This window comes from Copadichromis virginalis, linkage group LG9 (genome assembly GCF_057382275.1).
Source record: "Copadichromis virginalis isolate Kocher_CV1m ecotype Utaka linkage group LG9, C_Virginalis_male_GT1.1, whole genome shotgun sequence".
Taxonomy (NCBI): Eukaryota; Metazoa; Chordata; class Actinopteri; order Cichliformes; family Cichlidae; genus Copadichromis; species Copadichromis virginalis.
Genome location: NC_140626.1, coordinates 27151012 through 27174551, shown reverse-complemented (window position 1 = coordinate 27174551; position 23540 = coordinate 27151012). Strand labels below are relative to the sequence as shown.

The 23540-nt window shown below is 40.4% G+C and overlaps 1 protein-coding gene across 4 annotated transcripts in view; it reads right to left on the bottom strand.

The window, feature by feature from the left end:
• Positions 1 to 23320, bottom strand: part of neto1l (neuropilin (NRP) and tolloid (TLL)-like 1, like) — a 76963-nt gene extending 53643 nt beyond the window's left edge. For all 4 annotated transcript variants that reach the window (XM_085468535.1, XM_085468536.1, XM_085468533.1 and 1 more), the window contains exons 1-4: positions 22573 to 23320; positions 21809 to 21865; positions 21563 to 21697; positions 20937 to 21185 (exon numbers count right to left, since the gene is read on the bottom strand). In XM_085468535.1, coding sequence (XP_085324661.1) covers positions 20937 to 21185; positions 21563 to 21697; positions 21809 to 21865; positions 22573 to 22600 — 469 coding nt within the window. In that variant the 5' untranslated portion in view covers positions 22601 to 23320. The remainder of the gene's footprint in view (positions 1 to 20936; positions 21186 to 21562; positions 21698 to 21808; positions 21866 to 22572) is intronic.
• Between the last annotated feature and the right edge of the window lie 220 nt (positions 23321 to 23540).

Genomic DNA, 23540 nt, shown 5'->3' with positions numbered 1-23540 from the left:
ACAAGCTCATCTTTGATGATACCAGCCCAAACCAGTACTCCACCTCCACCTTGCTGGCGTCTGAGTCGGACTGGAGCTCTCTGCCCTTTACCAATCCAGCCACGGGCCCATCCATCTGACCCATCAAGACTCACTCTCATTTCATCAGTCCATAAAACCTTAGAAAAATCAGTCTTGAGATATTTCTTGGCCCAGTCTTGACGTTTCAGCTTGTGTGTCTTGTTCAGTGGTGGTCGTCTTTCAGCCTTTCTTACCTTGGCCATGTCTCTGAGTATTGCACACCTTGTGCTTTTGGGCACTCCAGTGATGTTGCAGCTCTGAAATATGGCCAAACTGGTGGCAAGTGGCATCTTGGCAGCTGCACGCTTGACTTTTCTCAGTTCATGGGCAGTTATTTTGCGCCTTGGTTTTTCCACACGCTTCTTGCGACCCTGTTGACTATTTTGAATGAAAGGCTTGATTGTTCGATGATCACGCTTCAGAAGCTTTGCAATTTTGAGACTGCTGCATCCCTCTGCAAGATATCTCACTATTTTTGACTTTTCTGAGCCTGTCAAGTCCTTCTTTTGACCCATTTTGCCAAAGGAAAGGACGTTGCCTAAGAATTATGCACACCTGATATAGGGTGTTGATGTCATTAGACCACACCCCTTCTCATTACAGAGATGCACATCACCTAAGATGCTTAATTGGTAGTAGGCTTTCGAGCCTATACAGCTTGGAGTAAGACAACATGCATAAAGAGGATGATGTGGACAAAATACTCATTTGCCTAATAATTCTGCACTCCCTGTATATTGCTGAAGGTTTTCTGGTCAGGATTAAACCCTGAGAATGATCAAACATGTTTTTTAAGCCAAGGCGTTAGCAAGGAGACTAAGAGGGCAGTGCAGAGGAATGTTAACGTCATCAGTCTGCATGGGGAGTCTGTTGGGTCTGTTGTCAGGCACCTATATAAGTTCTATATACAGGTGATAGCTATCTATCTAGCTAGCTAGCTGGCTCTTTACATTAACCCTGTAATGCCTGAACCAGGAAATAATTGTTATAAATCCTAATTTTGGAGTGTTTATTAAACATTCTGACAAATGTAAATTAATAAATAAAATTCATTAAATATTTTTTAAAAAATTCCATTTATGTGCAATTAATTGCTCACAGTAGCACTGCATGTGTCTGACTGTATACATCAGATTTTTCAGAGAGAAAAAAAATCACGCTGATGATTGAAATTATCTCTCTTGGGTCTTGGAACTACTTTTCTACATTTTCTGTAATTTTTATACTAAAATAATGAATGAGTTGCTAATGAAACATATTAATCAATAGTGAAACATAATTGTGATGCTACATGATGATATATAGAAATTAGTTGTGCTCTAAACTGAAATGATGCGTTTCTAGTGCTGTAGATAAAGGGAGACAAGCATCGCTGACGCTTACTAAATCATCTACTGTGACATAGTGAGCTGCCCAATGTGATACTAAGAGACACAGCCAGGGTAGCACCTGTCCACCTGTAAAATAAAAAACAGACTGACACACAAAAACTGACGAGGGCAGAAAAAAATGGCCTTGGCTGTCGAAAAACATAAAGTGAGAAACAGAGACACAGAGGGGTTTGGAGTAGAAAGAGGAGATGGAAACAGCAGAGTGTTGGGAAACAGTGGGAGCTAGAGAGTAGGGAAGAGATAAAAAAGAGAAATCCAGGCTATTAAAGAGTATCGAGAAATGGGAAAAGCTAGTGATGGGGAGTGGGTAAAACAACGCCTGACAGAAGCAAAGAGAGACCGAAAAAAAGGGAAAAAAGGTTTGCGAGCTGTCTACATTCAGATGAGAGAGGCAGGTCATTAGTAGTGATGTGATGACTCGAGGTATGGGTGTGTGTGTGCGTGAGTCTGCATATGGCTGTTGATGAAGGATAGCTTTCTAGCAGGAAACCAGCCACCAGCCAAGTGGTCTAGCACCATCCTGGGAGAAACAGCATCTGTCTCAGCAAAATAGAGAGGAGCAATCAATAACTATACAGTTATGGTGTGGGTGCACTGCGTGTGTGAGCTACGCCTGCACTGGCCGTTGTAGTTGTGCTTACACTGCATCTATGTAGCTGCACTATGACAGAAATGTATGATATGTGGATGACATGTAAAATGACTGTTTATGATTTTTAACATCTGCTCGCAGCCGCACTCTGGGGACGGCAGTGTTGGTCTGCCTGCCACTTGATAAATCTTCGTGATGGAGATAACCTGACTGACACTCGAGTTTTGGAATTGATACTGATGGCAGTATTAATACTAGTTTAAGAAAATTTAGTCGCAGTGTTTGGGCTAAAAGTCCATCCATTTTCTTAACTGCATATACACTTCAGGGTTTCATGGTTTAGAGCTTATTCCGTCTGTCATACGACACAAGTCATCAGTCTATAACAGGGTTAGTCATTTTTTGCTTCCTTCTAAAAACAAACAATCCCTTAGATTCCTCAGATTTTGACTTTCACTGTTACCTGGCGGACTTCCTGTGTATTCGCGTTGACCCAGTTTGACTTTGATTTTTTGGTGCTTGTGGTCCACACATGCAGCATTGGCCACATATTTACTTGGCTCTAACAAACTGAAACATCTCCACTATTACACTATGAACTGCCACTGGATTTTGTGCAGGCGTTGGTGGATCTGTGATGATTTATTCTGACTCTGGTGATCCTGCAAGGATCAGTGTGGTGGTTTCAATTGTAAACTTTCATCAACTTTTGATTAATGAAATCCGCTACATGACTGTCGATCGTACATTATGTAGGACAATTTTTTACCTGTTCAATACTTATGACAAAAAATCCAATCAAATCCAATCAACCTCCAGTGTACTTTGTAGTTTTTGTTAATTTGCTAATCCTGCTAGTTAACATATTGCAGTTCAGTAACCTGTTTCACAGGGAATAAAATGTAGCAGTAGTATAAAAAATATTGTACACTTTGTGTCTTTTTCTGAAGAGCAAATACGCTCTTCTGGGTGTGTTTATGGGTTTAGAGCACATGTAAAACACAAGCTAGCATCACACAGACAATGGCTTCAGCGCAGACAGACTGTAAATTGTGTTCATTTGAAACAACTTAATGGAAACAACTTAAAACAATTAAGACAGATCCCATTGTGCCAACACTACGTCACCACAAACTGTAACACACAGTCAATGTGGTCACCTTATCTCATCAATAACCTCGACTTTCCAGACATTAGACATTACATCCACTTATAATTAGAAGTCAATCCTGACCAGAAAGCCGCAGTTACGAGTGGCAAAATATAAAACGATACTACAGATTCAAATTGAAGCAGGATCAGCCGTATGTAAATATCTGTTTCTGTGACCTGTGGAGAGTACAAAGTACAGTTCACATAATGGATTTTCATCCCTTAGATGGGTTTACTATGCAAAGCCTCTGTGTTTGTTTTCAGAATCTTGTTTAATTTTTATTGCCAGGAAAGTATGCAAACATTGCTCTGCATGACTCACACGAATATGCAGATTCATGATGGATTATGGTGTATCCACAGCTACCAGAGGATGAATATATGTATATATATATTCATACTGTATATGAGCTGCATTTATTTCTGCATGTAACCTTTGAAGTCTCATAAAAATGGGAAGAAACACTCTGATCTCCTAGAGAAAATAACCCTGTTGGTCAGATTCACTGCAATCAAAAGGACCGTGTGTTTCTCAGTGTGTGTCAGGGGGAATTAAGACCAATGAATGAGAAATCAAATCACACAGCATTTCCTTTCATCTCCTCTTGAATCGATACCATGTCGTAAAGTATGTTGGGGCTGACCTTGCGGCATTCTGGCATTTTCTACTGATGAGCACGGCTGCTTCCTGACTCTTTCACACAGTTTCAAATAGGACAGAGCTTCTTGCGACACCTGCGAGTTAATTCTTCAAAATGTCAGGTTTATTCACAGTCACACTGACAGGCTGGGATTACACCTTCATCAGAGTATCTGTCTGTGGTATCGCAAGAAATAAGTGGTTATATAAATATATGAGTATACATAATAGTTATTATTCATAGATACCTACATCCTAAGTTCCTGTTATTCTTCTGAAAGAAACAGAATGAATGTGTTGTTACAATGGTAATGCCAGGAGAGGCAGTATTAGTTCTGTGTTACATTAATGTGTAAGGAAGTGGAAGAAGTGTGTGTCCTGTAGGAGGCAGTAGAAAATGGATGCTCATGTTCTGTACATGCCCTGAAAGTAAGGTTCAGTAAACCAGTGCAACGATACTCCGGTGTAAGGCTCAGTTATTGTATTTTTATTTTTTGAAGATGCAACACTGTCCCTACAATACAAACATTTCCGTCGTCCAGTTAAGTCAATTTAGGCTTTCCCCTGCTTGGCTATTTGACGGATGCCCAGAGTAGTTGGCAGTGGAGTGGAGAGTAGGCTTTGATGTCCAGGCCCAGACTGTTAGAGTATTCAGGTTGACTTTGATAAACCCTATTAGACTGTCGTTATCTCCCCCTCTCTCTTTCTCGCAAGTGCTTACATGCTATAAGCCTCAGAGGAACCAGTTTGAGGGCAAAAATACAAGGTTGCTCAGATGCTGTATAAAACGTGGATAAAGGAGAAGATGCTTTCAGAAAGGGGAAGGCAAATTGCCCGAGATGACTCAGAATGAGTGGGGGAAAAAATAAATGACACACTGTTGCGAAGGATTTGCACATGGAATATCACAATCCGCAATTAAGAGCTGCGTTGTATATCTGTGCGTCGCCACAGACAGCTGGTCGTCCGGGCTCGCAGACAGAGCAGAGAGCAACATCGGCTTAATGCAATAAAAAGAATGAAGGATTCGTCAAGAATTGTCGTGGAGGTCGACGCGCTACATGCATGCTAACGTAACGCCCCATTCACCACTCACCGCTATCTAAATTGAAAAGAATATTTATACCAACTTAGGGTTCAGAAGTTAATGGAAACAGTCATGCATCAATTGAGTTACATAAAGATGTCCGCTGGAAAAAAAAAGCGAGATAACTACATCCTTTTAAAAGATTTTTAATTTTCTTAAATTGGCTTTTTGTGTCTGATAGAGGGTGTGTGTGTGTGTTTGCATGTCTCTGTGTGTGTAGGGGGGGTGTTGTATGCACATTACTGTGAGTTTTAATCAGGCATCAGAAGGGGTATTAACAGGGAAATGTTCTAAAAGAGAAAGATCAAATAAAGATCTCACTCCAGCGTAATGAAACACTGCTCTTTGGTGCGCTGGCTAATTATGCCGGCCGCGGTGCAGCAGCGATTGCTCGCAGCGATTTTTTTTTGTTAAAGTCCAGTGACAGAGGTGGGAATCGGATATGCCTAAATAAGGACTCACCACCCACCCTACAGAGGAAGCGCTTACTCGTTTACATATCCTGCCCTCATGTAAACTCTTTTGTCACTCATAATGCCGATCTTATAATCCCATCTGCTAGTTTAGGAAATTACTAAAGTTGCGGCTGTTTCACACATCTAAACCTCAGGCAAGCTGTTGCCTCCAGGTGATGAAATCCCTGTCGCGTTTAATGAAAAGAAAAGTCCTGATCAGGATTGCACTGAGAAAACCCAAAAGAGATTTCCAAGTGCACTGACAAAACACAAGCTGTGCTAAAAGAAATTGTAAAAACACTACAACAGTTTCCAATCTTTGAGAAATGCCAAACCTTAAGGGCTAACCTCTGCGAGGCTGTTTAATTAACATTATCAATATAGTTGTATGGTTGGCATCAAAAGGGCAAATTTAAGTTGGTAAAAATGAAATCAATGCTTCAAAATTCATCACGTGAGCGTAGCATCTTCACTCGTTTTTAACAGGCATATTCTTTAGAGGAGACTAATTTATATTCACAACTGTCTAACCAACAACACCCGCCTTTGTCGCTGTAAGTCATGCCACTGGCGTAAATGGCATGACACAAATGGCTTCTTCCATTAGGAGGAAGCCATTTAGGAAGGAGCCATTTATGGGTTGAAAATTGCGGATTTAATCTTCAAATAAAGCTTCATGAGGTGGTGCACTGGCAGCAGAGGGAAGGAATTATCTCTTCTCTACCAACAGACGCTCAGAGTACCGTTCAAAGCAGTGATACCTGAAGCTTGGTGTTTTAACAAACGCAATGTGATGTGCACGTGTTTCCTTTATTGAATGGAACCAAAGAACATCTAAGACTCAACATTTGCCAACACCAAGAAAGGTGGAACTTCAAAACACTGTTTCCAGCACGCCGCAGCAAACTGCAGCACTCGTGTTAGCCAGTGTTCTCCAATAAATGGGCAGGTTTGTGTCAAGAAGGCATATCTGTAGCCAAGTAACATATTAACATAGCTGCCTAATCAAAGACAGTACGTGGATCTGAATAATTCTGTAATGCAATTTTTTACGGGATGCTGAAGTACGAATGGAGGCAGATAATCCCCTTCAGGTAGTAGATGAAAGAAGAAGAAAGAAAAGCTGTTATGCGCAGCAGTATAGTGGCAATGGTAACAGAAACATCTGTCCAATCAGAACTGAGAGCAGCACAATTGTAAACAAGAGTTACGCAGAAAACATGCTTGAAGTCCCAACATCCTCATGAGCAAAAACTGAAGCTTAAAAGGACGAATGCCAACGGTGGTCCTACGCAGAACTGAGGTAAATTCAAACAGGCTGTTACAAAGTGAAAAATAGGGATCTAATTATTGTGTGGCGCCCTGAGTATTTTGAGCATTAAGAACAAGTCTCAGATGTGTTCCTTATGTGTTCGTGCCCACCCCCCATCATCTTTTTTTGCTATTTGTTGTGACAATAGTTTGCATCATAACACAGAGCGAAAAGCTCATTTGCTCCCACCTGATGTGATGTTAGGGCGATATTTAGTTTCGCCAGTAGGTGGCAGTGGCGGCTCAGCCAAACGGGTAACTGGCAAAATAATCCTTCACAAAAGTAACGCAGGCCAGTTATTACAATGGAAGCCGCCAGTAACACTGAATTGTTTTGCTGTGTTTCAGGTGAGAGCAATATACGAGAACTACATACATTTATGTAAAGTTGATACTTATTTAACATGTTTGGAGTGTAATTCTTGTTTATATGGTGTTTAATGTGAGCTAATAAGGGAGTTGTTTCACGTTATCTGTGGGTAATGCTAGTAACATTTGTGCGCTAGCTAAGTCATGTTAGCCTCCTGCATTAATCTCTGTAACCGTGTTGTTCCATCAGTAATGTGAAAGGAAACTGTTAGCTGGTTTCAGTTAAAGTTATAGGAAATAGACCAGCCAGTACATGTTATGTTGTCTATTGTTTACTGGTCATTTTCTCTGTGTGTTAAGGGCTGATTAATACGTGGCCATTACACATAATGCTACAAAAGTAACGCAGGCCAGTTATTACAATGGAAGCCGCCAGTAACACTGAATTGTTTTGCTGTGTTTCAGCGCAATAAATCTTCATGTGCACCTGAATGAACCCTGTCGTCCTTCAGTGTGTAACAATTGCAAAAAAGCAACATATTTTTTTAAAGAAAAATTCATATGGAGTCCACACAATATTTTACCTGACCATGTTTGTTCCCACTTTTTCTTTTGATAAATAAAAACTTTTAAGCTGTTTATGTTTTTTTTTTTACACCTAAATTGAATTTCATTGGTGAAATGAACATCTTTCTACAGATGTCTACACTTATGACATCAGCAATCCTATGATGCATATGTGAAGTGAGTTAACTCAGTCAGATGACATTGTGAGTTGGTGTGCTTTTTCCTTTCTCTTCTTTTCTATCGAGAAACTTAAATGTTTACGTCACTTTATTGTAGTTGATAAAAAACAAAGCGTCTCTTGCTAAAAAGTCTAAAAAGGGAAGTCTAGGCGATGCTTAAGAAGTACTTCAAACTGATGTCATGGTAATGTTCCTGAACTTTCCTTTTGGAAGTATTTTCCAACAATGATTTGACATCAGGAAAAGTTGACGGACAGCCAGCAGCTACTTAATGTCCAAATGCTTACTTGATGTCTTGCCAAACTGGGGAAAAAAACCAGATAAACCAGTATTTGACAGCTCAGAATGCATTCTGAGTCGATGCCTTCATATAATATTTCTCTCTGGATATTTTCATGTGGCGCACTGAATACATTATCTAATTACTCACATGTGTTACGGCAACAAAGCTGGGTGTTGTGTAGACTGCAGTCGTGAATATGAATTAGTCTCCCCTAAATAACATGCCTGCCAACAAAGACTGAAAATATTTTGTTCATGTGATACATTTGGATCTTTACATTTATTTTAAAGAGCATCTTCAATCTCTGCTTTTAAATCGAAGCTCAAAATCCACTTTTACACTTTGCCCGTTCCAACTCATGAATCCCTCATTTGTTGTTCTGTCTGTTGTCATTATGTATCTACTTATTGTTGTAGGCCTCTTAATTCTGTAATGTAGTGTTTGTGTTAGGTCTGCAGCCTTCCACTGCAGAGTTATTGCATGTTGGATTTTTCTTTAATTAGTTTTTATTTTATTTCATTTTTACTTTTTATTTTAAATTCAGCTTAGTTTCGGTTAGTTTCCAGAGTGGTTTTCAGTTTACTTTTTATTAGTTTTAATGTTAATTTTTAGTGTTTTTTAAATTATTAGCACATTTATATGATAGATATTCCAACGTAAACAGAAGACATACAAAGCCTCAATAAACATGTCCATAAAAACAATATCAGGTAGTTTGTGACAATCTTTTTTTTTATTTTTTTTTTTATCAGATTAACAAATACAAAACTAAGGCTATTTCTGCCATAATAATCTAGTTTTAGGTTTTAGTTTAGTTAACTATAACAACCTTGTTCTATTGTTAGCTTCCTGGTTTGCAATGACAACATCAGTATTGGCTAAATAGAGTCCTCCTGCTGCATGTTTGGTGGTCCCTCCCTTTACTCTGCATTGCCAAGACACGACATCCATTGAGGGCTAACGTCTCATGTCCCGAGACATCCCATGGGAACACAAAAGGTGACCTTCCGCGTTCCAATGTTACACGCCAGATTGTCGATGAAATCGAATAGAATGATGCTACCTCGGTAATACACGTTCCAGCCGTGTATTCCAGCCCTAACCACAACCTTATCCCTAACGTTAACCACCACCTTAATCATGTTAGATAGTTTTTCCAAAGCGATTTAAGTAAAATAAACACACATGTGAAGATTCATTCCAAATGCTTCCCATGTTTCCTCATTAGGGACGTGTTGGGTGGCCGACAGCGTAATATACCGACGATTTGTCACCTAGTGTAAAATGTTACGCTTTGGGAGTGGAAGTACACAATTTGAGACACAACAATAAACTTTATCCAAAAAACAAACAAACAATCAAACAGAACAATTGCACAGACGATGCAGTGCTATAGGATGACGGATTTTCAGAAATAGCATACCCAGCCATTAACAAACCACTTATCATTTCTAAACTGCTAAAGCAAACCTCTTTATTAAGACACAAAAGCACCTTTCTCCACAGGAGGACAATAAATGCTCGTGTAACTCAACATTCAAACCCCATGCTTTTGAAATCAGCTTTGCATCAGCCCATCGGGCAAAAATCACTGATGTTTGACAAATAGTGTGTCAAGAGATCCACTGCTTGGAGCTAAAACCTTACTCCAGAGCTACTGCCACTAGCAAATGAATATTTAAGCCACACCAAAGCCCTCCTCTCCAAGCACTCAATTTAGGCATTTTCACTGAGCTTTTTCTACTACAATATAAGTTTCCACAAAGCCCTGCTCTTCAGAGGCAGAGCACGATAAAATCAATGACTCAGACTTTCTTCTTGATCACAGTCAATCTCTCCTATAAGCTACAAACACACAAGGAGTTTTTGTAAGGGAGGTTTTAAATCTAATCTCACCTTCTACCTCCCACTCTTCTTTATTTCTCCTTCTGACGCGTGACCCTATAATGCTGTTTCCAGCCCTCTTACCTCGCTGTGCTCTGGTGTTTTCATTACATGTGGCGTGGTTCAGTTCATGTCAAGCAACAAAAACATTAGTCAAATGTCTCTGAAGTGGTAGGTGAAGTAATTTCCCACAGGTACAGCAACCTACACACATAATCTCCCTTTCTACAACAGAGACAGAGTGTGAAATATCTACTAAGTCAGAAGGTAAAAGCTGGCAGACTTTTGAAATACCAGGAAATACAGTGTTGCCCAGAGGGAGACAAAATTTTCAGCCGAGCTCTGCAGATTCAACCTCATCTTTTCTAATTTAAGAAAAAGGAAATTATGTCCTTGTGGCACCCAGTTATCTAGGGAAAGGACTATGATTCAAATCGCACTTGAATTCTACATTTTACCAGCAGAGCCCCAAAACGGATTACGTCTGAATATTTAAGATTGTCCGGTGTATAAAACGGACAAAATGTGTGCAGCATTGTGCTGTGTGTGTATTCCACTTGAAGATAGAGCCCTGCTGCTCAGCTACTTCCCATCATTTTATTCTTCACGGCTTTCCTCCTTACGAACATGGAGATTTTTTTTTTTGCTGCCAGCACACAAACCCAGGACCAACACTACCCCTACAAATAAACTGGAGGACAAAATGAAAAGGATTTTTAGATCTGAGGGTTCAGATGTAGCTGCTCAGCGGAGGTCCAGAGTGTATGTCTGTGTTTGTGCACAGGGATTAGGAGCAGCATACAGATTTGAGCAGTTTCGCCCAACCAAAATCCAGATTGACTCAACTCTTGGATGAGAAATATCCTCTGCACACAAACACACACACACACGCTACAAGAACAAGATTGTATGTCTACGGCCATATACGTGGACAGTGACAGCCAGCCTTAAAAATTACGTTTAGACAGGAAAGATCTTGTACCTGCAGAATACAGATTCTCCAGCGAACTCATTTATTCTCACAAAGATATCTGCAACCCCGAGCAAAGTGATGCAATGTGATTACAAAAAATCACTGCAAACCTGACTATCCTGGATCATATCTGAATAAAAATTATATAAATGTGCTGAATGGATGAATAATCTGCTTTTTGACAAACTGAAGGATTTCCTGAAACAATCCCCCCCCCCAACCCCTGCAGCAGATCAGATATTTCATTATTAAGAAAGAATAAGCAATCACACTGCATGCAGGAAAGCAGATAAAGTCAGCAAGTCTCAATTTCAATCCCGGAGATATTCAGCCAAACAAGTGGCATTTAAAAAAAATGTAATATCTTTAATGCACAGCAATTGAAACTTACTGAGAGTAAACCGTCATGGTACTTTAAGTTGTTTTGAGGCTGCTCGTGAGAAGGTTACAGGAACGAGCATGTGCATTTGTGTATTACGAAGAGTCATTTGTATGCATGTTAGGCACACGGGCTTATTAGAAGCCACAAGGTAAAAGCCAATTGGCATCCTTTTATAGATGGTGGCGAGAAAAGCCACTGTCAGCTCAATGAATATTCAGATAGAAGCAGAAGCCTTGAGGGGACATGGAGCAGCCCCAGTCTTTTATCAGTCTTCCTCACAGCGCAGCCACAACCTATTCACAGCAATCCAAATCTTTCTCTGTATCACTGAATCCTCCTTTAATTTCTTCCATCTTTGTCTCTTGTTCTCTTTTCCCTGTTACTTTTATCACTCATATATACCCTTCCTGTATAGTCTTGCTCTTTCTCTGCCTCCATTTTCCGTGCTGTACATTTTCCCGTGTTGGGGAATAATGAGAGCCAGCAACAGTGGGTGGCCATGTGCGTCGCATTGTATAGGAGTGCCGTGATTAATCGAGCTTGCCAATTGGAAAATGCCAGCAAGGCCATGCCGTCAACACACTGTTAGTGTTAGTTTGAGAAAGAAACGCAGACGAACACACACGATTGACTTCCTGACTTTTCCACGTCCTTCCATTCTGCCAGAAAGACTTCAGTCGCTCACTGAAAGAAGATGGCTTTAAATGAGCTGCTGGAGCACGCCGGTGTACAGTCAATGGTCTGAGAAGGAAGTAAAATTCTCTTGCGTGAACCTCAAAAATCGTAGACGAATGAGCAATTCGAGCTTTGACGAGGGTAAAAGGAGATTCGTGTTTGTCATTTTGACAGTTTTGTCAAGGTGTGCGACTCGAGGATGCAGAGCGAGAAAAATGCTTGGCAGCTCAAGCAAAAAGTGAACTGAGACAAAATAACACGGAACATCGTGCAATCTGGTTTACACCTCTATGAAACCAAATGTCACATGCACCTTTAGGACGACAAGCGGTCCAATTTAAACTGGCCTTTCTTATAGGAACAGTTTAGGACCCTGCAAGCTCACTTAATGGATCCTCTGGGCGCCGTAGTAACCCTCTGCACACATAAGAAAAGGCAGGATGAGGCAGCTGAACTAAGCGGGCAAACTCAAGTTTTGTTGAACATAATACAGTCTATCTTTTGCGCTCTGCTTTGTGTAAACATTTTGTTCCATTATAATCATGTTGAGTATTTGTTCCTTGGTTGAACCTTGAAAAGAAGAATACATGAAATAAGCTGAAATAGGAGGAAACTCATTCAGTTGTAAACCATAAACCACTTGTCACGGTTTGCCCGTAAGCCTAACAGATGGTAATGATATACATTAAACCTCCATCACGGTCTCAGCAGTGTATGAAGTAGAGTAGCTGGTATATGGCCCAAGCTGCACTATTAGTTCATGAAATGTACCATTAACTCGTTTTATTGTCATTTTCTATAAGGGAATATTATATACTGGTGTGGCCATCTGCTTGAATCCGCAACTATTTTATTATTCTGCAATATTACGAGGATTACTGACATTCCACATTTCATAATCCCATCATGGATGCCCTCCTTCATTGTTGACATCATTCTTCCAGTAGCCAAACAAAAGCCTGCCATTACCTATTAGATTACCCAGAAGCCAAATGTGATTTAGGTCCCTTTGGAATCGGACATTTGCTCTTAGATGATAAGCTGGGAATTTAAAGTCCAAGCCGCTGCCAAACTGGATGTAAGAAAATGGGGGAGCAAAAGTGTAGATAATGAAAACAGAACGTTCATCATTCATCCCTGAGGAAGCGTCCTACTGATGAGAAGATGAAAATAAAAGTAAAATCCATCAAGCACGCAAAGCAGTCTGCTCTGTGATGCCATATGGAATCAGAGGTGCAAATCAGGAGTGATGAACAAACAAAATTCCTTCACCTTCCAACAATCAAAAGACCTTTTCAATCTGCTCTTAAGGGAATAACTCTCTTAGACGTTTTCGATGGGTTGAGGCCTTAATGTGTACAGAGATAAAACACAGAGCTCAATCTCATTCCTGCCTAATACAGCATAATGGAGAGAGTCGGGCTCTCGGCATGACAGCCATGGATCCACCACAGCGATAGGCTAATGAAACAAAGAGCCCTAGGCAAGCTGTTATACCTACAGAGGTAGGAAGAATGCAAAAAAAAAAAAAAGCCTTACAACACTCGAGCTAATTTCCAATGCAGTGGAGACCATATGCATCATGTGCACAATGTAGCAAGCACAGCGTGCATACACAATAGAGCACTCTATTGTGGATGTCGCACAGGAAGGACACAGGGGTTTGAACAGGAAGGCAGCCAAGATTTTGGTACAGATTGGAGAGTTGCATGGTGTAGACAAACACATGTACACACACACACACACACAAACACACACACCCCACTCCAATCCCCACACCACACCACAAATAAACCCCCACACCAAGCATGGTTTACATTACTGCAGACTTCCAGCTACAACAGAGAGATGCCCTGACCCCAGAAGCATCTGTAGCTGAACAGCAGGCCTGGCTAACAAACCGCCACAGAGGATAGAAGCAGGAGGCAGGCTGAGCTGCTGATTGATCTGCAGCGTAATTGGCTAGGAGTGGCTGAAACAGCCAGAGGACGTAAATATCAGCCATCCCGCTGGACAGTGAGTTAAGTTCCACAAGAGCGATAAACTCTGACTGGTTGTCCCCTGAGTGAAGGCTTGTTGTCTGATAAGCTGGGGAACACTCTGTGCTGAGATTCCACTGCTGAGCAGGAAGGAGCAAGGTGTAATATCAGAGCAAAGGATGTGAGAGGAGTTGAGTGGGGCAGATGAACAGTCACACAAGAAAGCGGCACAGCTAAGTTCAATCACTTTTTTCCAACATATGTAGTTTTACAAGATAGCTTATATATCTAGCTGGTGAGAAAACCACTAACAAACCAGCTAGTTACCAACCATAATTCTACAAAGGGAGTAATTAAAGGGAAAAATCCAAGTTAGTATCTTATTTAAGCAATATGGTGTAAATATCATAAATCGGAATGATAGAAACGGGGTTTTAATATTTGAGACTTACCTTTTAATTGCATGTAAATTTGCAATTTTCACATCACAGAAAGCGCAAGAATTGTGTGCTGTTCCCTTTCATAAACTTGGTGTGAACCATGCATAGCATGAGAGAAAATAGGAGAGAAGAAAAGAGGTAGTGTGCTAGCTGAAAACAGAGAGAGATGAGATGAGGGGAGCGAGGGCACGGCTGACCTCATCCACAGCTGCAAGAGGTGTGCCTGTAATGCTAACTCGCTCAATCCGTCTCATTTTGCTCAGCGCAGAGAGAAGGGAGTCTTTAGCTGAGCTCGGACGTACCACCTGTCGTTTGACGTATTTCACCTGATGCGAGCGCATGAGATTCCTCTTGAAATTAGATTTTTGTTTGGCAGCCACCACTCAAAAACAAAAAGTTAGAAAAGAAAATACGCAGGAGAGCCTATTCTCTTAACACAGGTTATTTTCTATTTGCTAAAGCCTTTAGCCTGATAGCGTTCCTTTGGTGAAACAATATAACACATGGGGAGTGTGTTAAAAAAAAGTACACCTATATGTGTTTCCAGTAAAGAAAAGAAAGACCCATAATAATCAGAGAAACAGCAGGCAGCCCTGAACAATCAGAAAAGAAACTCCCAGAGAATGTGTCCTGCACTGTAGGCAGCGCTAATGGCAATAAGCACTGGAGCAAAACATAAGGAGGGAGATAATTTTGTTGTTGGTGGTGGCTTTGTGATTTATTAGTAATGACTACATGCAAGAATCTTATTCAGGCAAACACACTGAGGTCTTAAGGGAACACCCAAAAGTGTACCATGGGAGATTTCTCTCTCCATTTCTACCTGTTCTCTGTGCTCCACTGAATTTGAAACCCTACCACTGCTGGGCCGAGGAAAATGAAATTTAACTCCCACTACCTTAGGTGCTATACCACTTTGACAATGTTTTTATTAGATTTATGATGGCAAGTGGACCGCATCTCACATGCACACACTACAAGACTGAAATGTGTTTGAACTAAGTGTTATCAGCCAACAACTGGATACATGTTTAGTACTTGAAAAAGATTTTGTAGCGTGAAAAGCATCATCTTTTTGTCTTTCGGGAGAAAAGAGCTACGAGGAACAATTGCAGTAGCTAACAATAGTTTGCAGTCGGGGAAGAAAATGCTTATGAGGAGAGAGCAGTCCAGACAACAATTACATTCAATACCTCGATACAGCAAAACATTGTACTGCTTCATCGTGCTAATTATTGGCACAAACTATGGAGCTACTCAAATGGATTCAGACTTACTAGAGTCACTGCATTATGACTTCCTGTGGTGGGGCTTATCAAATAAATGTGAAGAAAGTGAACAGTGGAGAAGGAGAAATAAGAAGGTTACCCAGTGGGACCCAATAGGGGGTGTTGGTTAACTAAACTGACACATAACTGAATGGTTGAAACAGTAGATCAGTTGCTATGGTGCAGTGGATAAATACACACTTCAGGTCACTTGAGGGTTATTTTTCCCTCTCCAGTTACACAGATATTGTGATGGATGGCAAATAACTGTGTTGCAAACTACTGAATATCACAGAAGTGCTACATAATAATACGATCCTGATAGATACTCCATGACTCCCACTTTTGTCTTTCTTTTACACTTTCATGACATATTGTGAGTTTTTGCAGACAAATGTAGAATATGCTCCAGACCTGTACTTCTCTCTACAGGCAAACTTTGAACAAACTCCCCTAAAACTGTCCTTATTACAGCCTAAAACACCTATGTGACTTCGCTTTCCACACACAATACCATAAATTACAACTATTATGAATGATTATTTACCTCTCTTTGCCTGTCTGTTGAATGTCAGTGTCTTTAGAAAGTTCACTCTGAGAGTTTGGTGGATGCAATTAAATAAAATGTGACTCAAACATTTAAATGTCAGTTGCTGGCAAATGGCTTTGGAAAGAGATGTGTTACTGGGAAGTTACTGAACTTTCTACCCAGCCCCAGCGATGGTGTCGCTGTACTCAGCCGCTTCCAAGAGAGACAAGTCGATCTCTGTGGTTCAATTTCCAATTTTCCTGTTTGAGCCCATCTAGGTTCAATCTCATGACCCTGCCTCCTTTGTGATGGGCCCATACATCCTATTCCAGATATAATACTAAATGCCATTTGACTCATTTCAAAATAATTCTCAGCCCAGTTAGAGCGCGGTTGGCTCTGAAGCACTGTGATCGCTCAGTGTCATCTTGATTACCAGGCACGGTTAAAATTTTAAATAGAAGAAAACATTAAGAAGATGTTCGATTAACATCTGAGGTTTCCTGTGGAATTTAAACGATGAGGAATATTAGATTGTGTGCGGCACATTTCAAAAAGATCGAACGAAAACCATTAAAACAGTCAACATTATAAATGTATGGTCGCTTTTCATGGAGCACCACAGTCTCCATATTTTATCACAAACCACACAGCATCTGTCTCAGTTCCAGGTCTTGGCTCTGCAAACAGCCGAGTGCAGGGAGCAAGAGGCGGGAGAACTTGCAGCTTTTATTTGCTCTGGCTTTCGCTTAAGGTGCTGAAACACCACTTAATCTACCAGTCCACAAGGGTCCAAGGTCACGGCGCCCTAGGACAACCTGAATAGCAGAATGCTGCTGAAATCCCCCAGCAGTCTTGAATGCACACATACACACAGAAACACACATACCACAGCTCCTCCACTGAGTAATTTCCCCTGCTGCACACGTTGTACTTTTATATTACACAATATAGAAGGCTGCCCGTCAACCTAATGCATTAGCTCTCTCGCTGACCTCCACGGATGATGCAAATCTGTTGGCCACAACTTCACGTGTGCTTTTAAAATATAACAAGCTTATTACTGTGCTGGCTTTTATGACAGACAACTAAATTGCGCTCATTATAGTTTCTTTCATAGCACCACACAACGGGCTTTTGCACACAATGGCTCAGTATCACACTTTTACATTTCGTCACTAGTTCACAATTACATTATGGTTCTGCCATGAATACATGTATAATCAGGCACTGTAATGAAAAAGGCAGATTAACACAAAAATAAAACCATAAGTTATAACGCAGGAAGCCTCAGGCCTTATTCTTCTTTCTTAAAATAGTTTTGTTTTGGAATATTTGCTGATCACTATTTAGTCTCAATCCCATCTGGCTAAACAGGCTTTTTTATATATTCACTTGATTACTGAGCAGTATGTGATCAATTCTGAGATACACTGAGGTTTGCGTGCTGTTTCAAAGTGGTATTAAGATTACATGTCAAGACTAAGTGTACAGCATTTTGGTGTTTTTGAGAAACTAGTGTGACATTTTAACAAATACGCTGGTGAAATTGCTCTCTTGCAAAGAGTTCGCTGCCAAGACTGAAGCCACTCACATGTCTTTAAGCTACTGCCAGTATGACCAATAACCTTTTAGCTTAGTGTGAAGGCTGCAAAATGGTTACTTCTTGCACTGTGGGTGCCAGTAGATAATAGCATGACTAGCAAGTCTGAACTTCATTCTTTTGCATAAACAGCAAGACATATGCATCATCAACTCTGCCTCTAATTCAAAGTGAGATTAAGAAATTTGTCTGTAACTCATTGTCACTGTTCCCTCTTCAGAAGCAGTTTCTTTTTACAGAGCCTGCGTGGAAGTCAAGGTTTCTGCATGCAGTACACACAAACACACATAGATCCTTTTCTTAATGTTACTTTAAGTGACTTATGTGTTATACAGGCCATGTCTCAAATGGCTGCAATTGGGGAGCTGGGGAACCTAATGAGGTTTTGCATTTACGTGACAGCTAAGTAGGTGAAGTTAACTTATCAGCCATGTTGGATGTATGAGAATGTAAGGCCAAGTAAATTAGGTCCAAGTCAGACAGGCCTCGAGACTGGACTGGGCCAATCTACCAACCACCCGTTGCAAGAAAAATACGCATGCTCCCAAACTGGTTGGCAAGTGGTTGCTGGAGGTTGATGGCAGTCAACGTGAAAGAAAAATGTGTTGCCATTAATCTCCTTGTGGTTTCTTTTTTCACATACCTACTTGACTTTACAAATGCTTTCCATTTCCTCTTTGCATCACACTTTTTCAATTTTTAGTACTTTGTTTTTGCTAATTGACCCAGTCTCACCTATCCCAAAAAGGGTTTTGGTGCAGCCCTCTCTTTTCAACTGATTGTGCTTAGTGATAGCCAGGAGCATCCAGTAACAGCTCATGTGGAATACACAGTTCTTCCTCATAACTGGTAGTTGTATCACATCCAATATGACGGACAACTCTCGTGCAAGGTATGAGTGATGTCATGTGAGGAACCTCTATATGTGTCAGGTGTTCTAATTCAGTCAGGTGGCTCGCTTGTGAGTCACACAGGCAGCTTGCCATGGCCTGGTAAGCTTCCATTATAAATCCTGCAAAAGTGCCAGGCAATCTTGTAATTAAAAATGTGTCTGAGTGACTGTAAGTAATTGAGTCGGAAGCTACTGTACATATACCTCCAAAATATCTGTCAAATCCCAACGTAACTTTGATTTCTTTGCAAAAAACAAGTTACAGCACAGTTTGAAGAGGGGAAAAAAGAATGCTGTACAAGTTCTGTGACACAATACACTGAGTATGAAGAATCTGGGTGTAACGTGTTTGACAACTAAATTGTGAGTCACATCAACAGGAACATTAAGTGCATCAAAGACTATTATATTTGGATCTCTACTGTCTGCTAAATCTCTTATATAAATATAAAAATTTAATACATAGCACCTTCAGACTTCAAGTACCTCAAGATCTATGCTAGGACATTAGATACTGGAGATTCCAGTCATTGGTTATTCATTCACTGGCTGCTGTATTAACCGAATTAGTCATCAAGAGCTCTGAAAGGACAGTAGCAGAATGTGAAGGAGAGGCACAATTTTTTCTTTATCTGGCAGCTGCTAAAATGACTGAGGAAAGAGAGTGAGAGGAGATGATTCATGTCAGCTTTGTTGCCACATCTTTTTTTCTTTTGCTTCCATTCATGAGAGGAGGGCTGTGTAAATTAGCATGGTTAGCAGAGCAGCTGCAGATGTGAGACACTATTCACACTGCCATATTTCAGAGTATCGAGTCGAGTGAATTCAAGACTTTTATCTTCATTAATTATGGAAATCATATGCCTCAGATATGTCCTATCAAGTCAAGAGGCAAAGCTTTTCACTGTTCTCTAAGCAAATTTTCAATAGGACTCCCAAGAGAAGCAGGAAGGAGAAACAATACTTGAATTACACACCGCTGGGAAAAAAGAGGGGTCTTTAACTATCAGGGATGAAAAAAACATCCTTTATGTGCAACTCTTTTTCAGAGCAATTTTGAAAAATTACAGTACAGATGTTAATTGCAATTACCGCATGTGAATTCTTATTCACACCCATTAGGAAACAAAGCTATGCAGACTTAGTCAGGGTAAAAACTCAGAAAATGCTACTATTTTGACATTTTATGATCACCTTTAACATTTTGGAAACAGTGCTTATCTCATATATAATTATTAATTTTGGTCAAGAGTTGACATCTGCCTTTGAAGAATATTGGTAAAGCTAATCGAACATAAATACAAAAGAATCTTTGTGTTAATGAGCGAGCTTAATGGTGTGCTCCTACTCAGATAAACCAAAGCCAACAGAACAGAATGACACGATGGGCAAGGCTATGGTACTGCAGTGTGCGCTGAGGTGAAGAGGAGTCAGTATGAACAGCATGAAATTGAAACCCTTCCCTGAGGTAAAAGTTGGGTTTATCCCCAGGCTGCTTTGTCAATATACAGTAGAAACCCGCAATTTCCTATGAACAGCTTCACCATTCGGATTTCCACAAAGCAATCGGAGATAAATCTGCAGCTCTCTCCCTTTTCACCCCAATAGCTTTCTTTTCAACTGCCTGCAGCTAATAGCGTGTTTTTCAGATGAAAGGTTCATGTACTGCATGTGTTCATTATTTAAACAGTGACACGCTCAAATATCCGATGGTAAAATGCCCCAGAAGGTTTGGAGACAAATTGGCATACTCTATGCATTTCCTGGCACTATGTCTTTCAAGCCTTTGACTCACTAAAAAAAAAAAGTTGACAGTGTTATTAAACCCAGTCAAGTGTGGGTGAGTGAATATTAAATCATTCTTATGCCCTGATTCTTTGTCACCAATCCTCATGCTGCTTCAGTAATGCTATCACGACCAAAGATGAGGTAAATTAAAAAACGCCAAGGTTTGTGTTCGACACTACAGATAGGTTAGCTTCTCCCTGTGAATCAGTGTTGATGAAACCGTTCCATGTCTCTACACATATAGAGAGAAAAACAAGAGCGAGCCAACCAGTCACAAGAGTGTCCCAGCCAATGACAGCATAATGCCAATGGTAACAGTGAGCGTGTGCAGACAGACAATCAATAACACTCTAAGAGGCTTCCACAAATATCAAGGCCGAGCTCCCCAGATGATGTTCGTTATTCACTTGGGAACCTGCTGTTAGAGCTATAAACTCTGAATATGCTTATAAAGGAAGTCTAAAAAAAAGCCTAAAAAGCTACAAAAACAATCATACCTGCAGTAAAGTTGTAACTTGCCGAAAATCCCACTGCTTCCAGTTCACCATCCGTAACAAATTTTATCCACAGATATCTGCCGCTACTCCTGATGTCAGGCGGGCTGTGCTGACCGCAGTACCGTCCGAGAATCGGGGAGAAGCCAAACGGTCCATCTCGTACCTCAATGTTGTCAAATTTACATTCCCAAGAGGACTCGATTGAATAATTCTCGTCAAAGTGTAGGTCGATACAATGCCTTGGGGGAGCTGCAAAACACAATGGAAATAATTACTACCTAGCACAAAGAATGGCGTAAACTATTAGTCATGCTTTCATCGATGAACATTCAGCTTCTTTCATTATCAGCGCTCAACTCAAATTCTGGCTGTTAGTCAAGTCATCTCTAAATAACGAGAGATGTTATTTCCACATTCACTTTGGTACTACATTAATGAGGCTATGTGCACTGACACACAAAAAACATGTTTTTATATTTAAAAAAGGCTTTCTAGGCTTGCCAATCAGTCCAATGTGTATCATCACTCACTGAGGATAGCCTCAGTAGTGCTTTAGTTGAGAATAAACAGCTAGATCGCGTTGGCTTTTTTTCTTCACTACTGCTGTGTTTAAAGAGATGATTTACCTTCAAGGATGTAAACACACTCTGTGTCTGGGGGGTATTTGTTTGGGTAATTGGGAGAAGTGAAGAGCCCTCCTTCTGCTTCCTTTACCCACGTTCCACACTGACCTGCAGGCTTCACTCCAGAATTGTTTTTCACTGAAATATACACACACATACATTATGTATTTGATAGTGTTAAGCATATACATATAAATTTGAACAGAGGACATTTGGACACCAAAAAGACAAGCTGGTGATGGCTATTACCTGCTGTATCCTTCTTTGTTGCCCCACACAACCCAAGTATGAGTAGACTTGCAACAACTGTAAGGAAAGAAAGATGAATTCATATTGGGGTTTTTTTGGGGGGTGTTTTTGTTTTTTTTAATTACACTAGTTTTTGTCTTTGTTTTGTTTGTTTTTTTCATTTAGGTTGGAACAAAGGTATTAAGACTGTATTTATGTACGTAATGTAACAACCTGGTCCCGACCTAAAGGAATTAAAAAAACACACAATACCTCCAATAATAATAATAATAATAATAATAATAATAATAATAATAATAATAGTATAGATCACGCAACCTATAGGTCACGTAAGAACATAACCTACAGGCTGCTACTAAAAGTCTCTTCCAACAAAGACTACACCTATATAAAGCCCCTTTTAGCCAAAGGCTTCAAAATTATATATTTTTTTAAACGATAGGCCCACATCACAAACTGCAACAATCTCAATATGACTATTTCCTGCCATAAATAAAACTGGAGGTTAAAAAAAAACTTAAGACTGTGACCTTCACTGTGAGTTTACAGGTTGCAGGATGCGGTGCATCCGTTTTTCATCTCATATTTGTTTATCCCTACTGAATCACCATTTTGTTCCTATGTTGATTTCGATCTGTTGCTCTGATATTTACAGTCCGTCTAAACTGATTAAAAGATTATCATGCCGCTTTTGCGCTTGGGTAGGACAAACATTAAGAGCTTTTCAGCAAGTGTGCTTCAGTTGGTGAATACGGATGTCTTACCGTGATGGAAGCTGTGCCCATGTAGCATGTCTGTTCCTTTCACAAACGGCTTTAGGCTCAACTAATTCCATTTAGATTAGGAATACTTGAAGAGAGAAAAAAGATAGAGATGTAAGTTTCTGAGTATTCACGCAGAGATATCGCTCATGTTATCAAACCTTTCGGTGGTGGGTTAAAAAAAAGCGAAATTTTACTCCTTATTAAAATCTCAGAGAGAGAAAAAAATCCTTCCAGATGTGTCACAACAACTACTAATCACCAGTTTCATATAAAACCAAAAACAGTTCCAAACACTCGCCCGATTTCCATCCAAACGTTTCTAGTACCCCTTGGCACGTTTGATGCACTGAAAGGATTAATAGTCCCTTCATCAGCCCTTCTCTAATCGCTCCACCTTTGCAATCTTCTTTTAGAAAATATCACGGGCAACCTTGTTTTGTCCGCTTTGGTCCCTTTATCAAGAGAGATGATCCTTCAAGAGCACGTAAAACCACGCAACACTCATCTCTGCGGCGTTTTCTGTACTCTTTTGCGCTGCGTAAAAATCTTCTGGAAAACAAGAGGTTGCCAAACAGATACAAAAAATAATAATAATTAATTGATTTTTTGTTTGGCTTTCATTTGTCGCCCCGTGTTTCCCCAAAAAAGCTGTCAGTGTTGTTCTCACTGAGTCCCTCTGCCTGGGTTTCTGTCAACTGCCTGAGTCCCCGCAGCCGGCAGGAGCTAATGTAAGATCTTCTTCCTCCTCCCGTTCATTCACCACCGACTACGGCCGTCCAATGCGCCACAGTCCTCACGTACTTTTGACGCACGCATCGAAAAGTTCTCCAGGACACGACTTCATCACACACACGACACGCGCACGTGTTTGAACAATAAAGCACGCGCTGCAGAATTCATTTTCACTAGATCCACCGCGCAACATAAAAAGGGAAAGGTAAGCAGAAAAGGCAAAGGGGATTGGAAAT